Raw genomic sequence first — 6,565 nt, forward strand, 5'->3', positions numbered from 1 at the left:
CTAATAACTTACTGATACATGGTTTCAGTTTTCAGAATTTCATACTACATGAAAAACATGTGATACATGTCTATAACATGTATCAGTGAATTAAATAAAACATTATAACATGTGATACATGTCTAATACATGTATCATAAACATCGACTAAACAACATACACAAAGATTATATATGTATCATCAACTACAGCTGATGAAGCATTTATTAAACTTAGTGAATGATACATTATAACAAATTTCAAAACATGTATCAGTACATCAACTAAACAACTAATACCTTACTGATATATGATATCATTCAGGAATTCATACTACATGCAAAACATGTGATACATATCTACTACATGTATCAGTGCATTGACTAAACAATGTACACACAGATTTTATATGTATCATCAAACACATTTTATACTTTACTAAACTTATTGAATGATACATTATAATAATTTTCAAAAACTTAATGATACATATAAAATATTATGATACACAACAAATTCATATATCAGTTGATCATCTAAAACACTATACACCCTTTTTCAAATGTATCAGCAAGCACACTTGATTCCTTAAAATTTTTACTAATTTAAACAACACCATTTTTAAGTACCAAAATACTAACCGAGACAATGTAGGCCTAACAACAATGTTTGCTGCTTCTTTTTTCCTTTTTTGTTGTATTTTGACAACCTTTAATGTTTCGCCAGAGTCTTTGTTTGAATCCTTCTGAAGATTCATAGGATCATGCAAAGACTTTTTCCTATTTTCTTTCCAATTTTCATCGTCGGAATCATATATCCTTCTATTAATTAACGGATCCATTACTATGATGTAATAGAACAATTAACAAAAACAAAAAAGAGAAGAATATACGAATTGATGATGGATTAATAATAAAAAGATGCTGGGTTCAAACGATTCCAGATTAGGAAGAAATAGACGATGATGGATTAAGAATAAAAAGATGAAAGAAAAAAAATATGCTGGGTTGAGATGAATGAAGATGATTAAGGAAAAAAGGAGAAGTGAAACTTGATGTTAGTAAGAACAAAACGGTAGAAAGATATGGAAGTTATCCTGCTTCCTGATTTTTTGAACTTTGAAATTCAAAATTTCAAAATTTGGTCTTTTATTTAAAATTAATTAAATTTAATAATTCAAAATCAAAAAGCTGATTAAAAGGTTGAGTGTTTAAATGGATAAAATTTAAAATTCAAAAACTGATTTAAGAGGTTGAGGGGTTTAATGGAGAAAAAATAGGCATTAAAATTGGTAAATGTGTATTATTTGAGAGAGAGTGTAATGTATCTAAAAACTTACACTAAAATAAAAAAAAAGGGAATTATGTAATATTTAAAAAAAGTAGGGAAAATTAGAGAATATAAAAATTATAGTTGTGTATTTAAGTTATTTTTCCTATTTTTAGCTGCGATGAGCAGCGCCAAAAGAGATTTGGTGGGTCCCATAGACTTCTTTAATTGCAGATTTATTTGAAGGTCTCGTAAAACGGAAGTGAACACACTTAAAAGAATAATTCAATTTTTTACCAAGATGTTAATTAATAATGTAAACATTGTTTAATCTTAAACATTTAGCAAGAGCGTTTGCATAGGTTTTGCCGTATTGTTTGATAGAGTATCTACTATCTAGGACATATGTTATATTTATATTTAAAAAATGTTATAAAATATATTTATATTAAATTCAGCATATTGTTAACACGGAAAATGATCATATTCGGCCTTGTACTCTCAGAAAAGAGTCATGTTTGCCCTTAGTTATTTTTTGATATATTTATCTTTGTAATTCAACTTTAAGGCCATATTTATCTTGTATCCGTTAAATTCCCACATTCCCACAAAATTACTAACGCTTACATGGATTTTTTTTTCATAATTAAATCTAATCACTATTTAATTCATTTTAACCTATTCTATAGGATTAACTTCAATCTTCTAACCAAAATAAACCTGCTTAAATTTTCTCCGCACAGGCTTCTCAATACAAACAAACAGAGAAAATTATAATCTCCTCTTTCATATCAGGCAACAAATCAGATTAAAAATAAATATAGATTTTAACATTCAGTCCAACATCTTTTGTGAAGTATATTAGAGTCAACTTTCATGTATAATGTCGACACACAAAATTGGTTAAGCATTTTATTGAAAAATAGAGAGAACAGAATTCAAGCAAACTCTCATACATAGCATGATATGTTCTCAAATTTTCCAAATCAATCAATAAAAGCTCTGTCAATATTTTGGTAGTGGGGCAGGTTAAAATGATTTGAATAGAGATTTGATTTAATTAGGAAAAAATACAAATCCACCTTAGGCGCCACATAGGTAATTTTTTGTGGGAATATGGGGATTTAACCAAAGAAGGGTAAATATGGTTTTAAAGTCGGATGATAAGTGTAAATATACAAATATGAGCATTTCTTGTGAGTACAGGGATAAATATGAACCTTTTCTCGTTGTTAGTATATAAAATACACATAAGGTTATATATTGGTTCGATTCAGGTTGAGAATTTTCCAATTTTTATTATAAATTAAAAAGATTATTCCAGTTATTCAGGACAATTATACATTTAAATAAAAAAATTTTATCAAAAAAAATTATACAAATCAATTTAGTAAAATTAAATTAAGTCGATTCAATCGAATTTTCATATTTTTTGACACTCCTAATTGGACTTATCTACCTCTCACTATTGCAATACTCGTGGAATTCCCTTAAATAATACTCCTAAATTAATTATTTTCCTACATTATGCCCTCCAAAACGTACACTAATTTAAAGATAATCTAAAATTAATGCTATTTAAAACTACAAGATCTATTTGATTACTTTTTCTCTGACTTTGAAATTCAGGGAATATTTTGGCAATATGCTTTGCTAGTTGTAGAAAGTACTTATAAATACAAAACAATAACAATTTTTATTCTCTAAATAATAAATTTATCTTCTATTTGAGCTCTTTATTAGTGAAGGTTTTATCTGTTTAGTCAAACAATATGAATAAATTACTAGTAATATATATTTCATAGTCCATATATGGCCCAAAGGAGTAAATTAAAGGATTTTTTTTTATAAAGAAAATGTCTTTTGGATGACCTTTTAAATAATTATGGTTAGCCATTATTTTGGGAAAGTGATGGTTATCACGTTCCTCAATTAATTTTCTGTTTGGAAAGACATCATCTTGATGGAAAGAAGGAAGGGCGTAGCGAATCGAAAACGAATCAAATCGTAAATTGAGTCAAATCGAAAAAAAATTTGATTAGTGGTTGATTTGACTTGATTTGGTGTTGAAAAGAAAATTCAATTGTATTTGGGTTGGTTTGGTTTTAACTAAAATAAACCTATTCGAGACCAAACCAATCCGACATTATATATATAATTTTAAAATTTTATTTTACACATAAAAATAAAATATTTAGGGAAAACTAAATATTTCTTATACTTTTTCATAGGTTTTATCTTTTTATATATTATTTCAAGTTTGAAACTTCGAATTTTGAATGGCTCCATAAAGATTATAATCCACATATTTTGGTTATTATAATAGAATAATGCAAAAAGAAAATCAAGTTTACCCATGACAATAATATTGAATATTTGTTTTTTTGGTTTTGCATTGATTTAAACAATTAAATAGATAATCTAATTTTAATTTCCTATAATATTTAGTCATGTAACTAATACTTATTAAACTTATTTTAGCATGATTTAGTACTTTTAAATCATGATCATTTTCACTATAACTTGTTAATTTGCAATATTTATTTTACGCAATTTCATTATTTTTGTATTTTTTTTTTATATTTAGTATCATTCATGATATTATCGTTTGTGTTATGTTCTTAAGAAACACCTTAGGTAGCTATATTTTTGTAGGATTGAAGAAATATCTGAAATACGAATAAATTATGTGTTTGAATAAATACTTTAGCGGAATAATTCAAAAACCCCAAAAAAATCCGAAAAAATACCTGAGGTTGGTAAACCCGAGTTTTATTATTTTGGTTTGGTTTATAAATTTAAAAATCTGACACAAATGATTTGATTTGATATTTGAAAAACCTGAATCAACCCGTCCATTGTACATTCCTAGACAGAAGGCATATAAAGTAAAATTTTAGTNGAAAATATTATTCAAGATCCCTATAATCGTTCCAAAATTTGATCCTGAGATTTGACTCAGAACCTAACCCAGACTTCCGACTGTGAAATATTTTTCAAAAATAAGTTTTTTTTTTCAAAAAAAATATTGATGAGGTGGCGTGAGAGGGGATTGAGGGGTGGCATAAATAAAAAATTTAAAATTGTGAAATTACTTTTCAAAAATAAAAGTATTTATATTTTTTGTTTGGGGGAGTGGGCTGGTTTGGGAGCAAGGGTGAAAAAATATTTGAAATTTTAAAAATAAGAAGATTAATTATTTTTATTTTTTTTGGAAGGGGGAGAGGGGCGGGCGGGCATGAGGCACATAATAAGGTAAGAAAAAAAATATTGAAGGATGAACTAGAGTTTTGAAAAAAAACTTCCTTAATTTTTGAAAGAAAGGTTATTTTCTAAAAATTTAAATATTGAAATGGAGCAATCGAGTACCCTAAGCTCAACGTGAAATGGCCGGTGATTACCAATTAGTACTAGTATTAGTGTATATTTTAGGAGACTTTTGAGAAGATAATAATTAAGCTCCACACGACACACTAAACAAATTATTTTTATATATCTTTCATTGCCTATAAAAGGAAAGCTCTTATTGAGGTTTAAGCCATCAATTTGCTTCTTCATCATCTTAATTGATCATTCTAATTAGGGTTTAAGTCTTTCACTTAATTCCTAGCTAAGAATTAAGACAAAATGAGAAGTCAATTAGTACTAACTTGTCTTGTTTTTCTATGTCTTGTTGTTGGTGGAGTTGCTTGGGATGATGCAAAGAATGAAGACTATTCAAGAAAGAGTACTTGGGGTGCAAGGAACGACGAAGACGTTCCAAGGAATGAAGAATATGGTGAAAGGAAGGCTTGGGGTTTAAGCAATGCTTGGGATGCACTCAAGAATGTTTGGGGTCCAAGGAACTCAAATGTACCACGAAAGAACTACTATCAAAGCACTCATTGTCCAAATGTTGAACAACTTATTAGAGATATCACTTGGAGCAAAGTTGCACAAGACCCTACCTTGGGTGCTAAATTGCTTCGAATCCACTACCATGATTGTTTCGTTAAGGTATGTAGTGATTAGAATTACTATACCATGCACATGTTATTTCGTAATAGGATTTAAGTTATGTACACTGACATGATAGTTACGTTAATTTATGTCCTGACATTATGCAAATTTATAAATAGGGGTGTGATGCATCCATATTGCTAGACAAAGTTGGTTCAGATGATTCAGAGAAGGAGGCTAGGCCAAATCTCTCTTTGGCTGGTTTCGAAGTAATTGATGATATCAAGCGAGAAGTTGAGGCTAAATGTCCCGGCATTGTTTCTTGTGCTGACATTTTAGCTCTAGTTGCTCGTGATGCTGTTTCTTATCCTGTAAGTAGTTACATCTCCATATATTTACAAAGGGAGGTCTATTCATAGATATTTTTATTAAGAAAATCCACTTAGTATATATATAAATAATTACTCTTTGCATGCAGTTTAAAACTTCAATGTGGGAAGTGGAGACTGGAAGAAAAGATGGATTTGTTTCCCTTGCAAGTAATGTGAATGGAAACTTACCTTCACCATTCTCAGATTTTGCAACCCTAAAACAAATCTTTGCAAACAAAGGCCTAAATGTCGATGATCTCGTTGCATTATCAGGTAAATATTATATGTCTATACTGTCAGTGTATACACGTTAAATCCATGAGTGATACTAATATACTTCATGTATTATACATGGATAGGTGCTCACACAATTGGTGTTGCTCATTGTGGAGCATTCTCAAGGAGACTTTTCAATTTCAGTGGCAAAGGTGACATGGATCCATCTCTCAATGCTACATATGCTAAAGATTTGAAAGATGTATGCCCAAATCCAGCCAATCCAGCTACAATTGTTGAAATGGACCCTATGAGTTCAACTTCATTTGATAGCAATTATTTCAACATTCTTATTAATCAAAACAAAGGGTTGTTCCAATCTGATGCTGCACTTCTCAATGACAAAGACTCAGTCATTGTCATCAAGAAATTGCAAGATGATAACACTTTCTTTTCCGAGTTTGCGAAATCCATGAAGAAAATGGGAGCCATTGAACTCCTTACTGGAAATTCTGGAGAAATCAGGAAGAATTGTCGCGTCAAAAACTAATTATAACCTATTATTATATCATCATATGTATATGTTGTCACAAAAGTGTACAACATGAGTCTCTTTTATTTATTATTCCTATCCTATGTCTTTAATTTTCCGTGATTTTGTGAGGTGATTCCTGATTTATTAATTTCATGTAAGTTATTTTTATTGTTTGAAAATAAGAAAAGAAAATTGTGGCAATATACATGTCATATGTTTAACTATTTGATGGTGACTTCATGATATTAACAGCAAA

At 29.2% G+C, this 6,565-nt stretch overlaps 1 protein-coding gene across 1 annotated transcript in view; it reads left to right on the forward strand.

Annotated features, from left to right (window-relative positions):
* The first annotated feature begins 4,807 nt into the window (after positions 1 to 4,807).
* LOC107031818 overlaps positions 4,808 to 6,565 on the forward strand; it is a 4,871-nt gene continuing 3,113 nt past the window's right edge. Inside the window, exons 1-4 of the mRNA XM_015233298.2 lie at positions 4,808 to 5,244; positions 5,367 to 5,558; positions 5,666 to 5,831; positions 5,918 to 6,319. Of these exons, the coding sequence (XP_015088784.2) occupies positions 4,876 to 5,244; positions 5,367 to 5,558; positions 5,666 to 5,831; positions 5,918 to 6,319 (1,129 nt within the window). The 5' untranslated portion in view covers positions 4,808 to 4,875. The remainder of the gene's footprint in view (positions 5,245 to 5,366; positions 5,559 to 5,665; positions 5,832 to 5,917; positions 6,320 to 6,565) is intronic.

Source organism: Solanum pennellii, chromosome 1, assembly GCF_001406875.1.
Source record: "Solanum pennellii chromosome 1, SPENNV200".
Classification (NCBI taxonomy): domain Eukaryota; kingdom Viridiplantae; phylum Streptophyta; class Magnoliopsida; order Solanales; family Solanaceae; genus Solanum; species Solanum pennellii.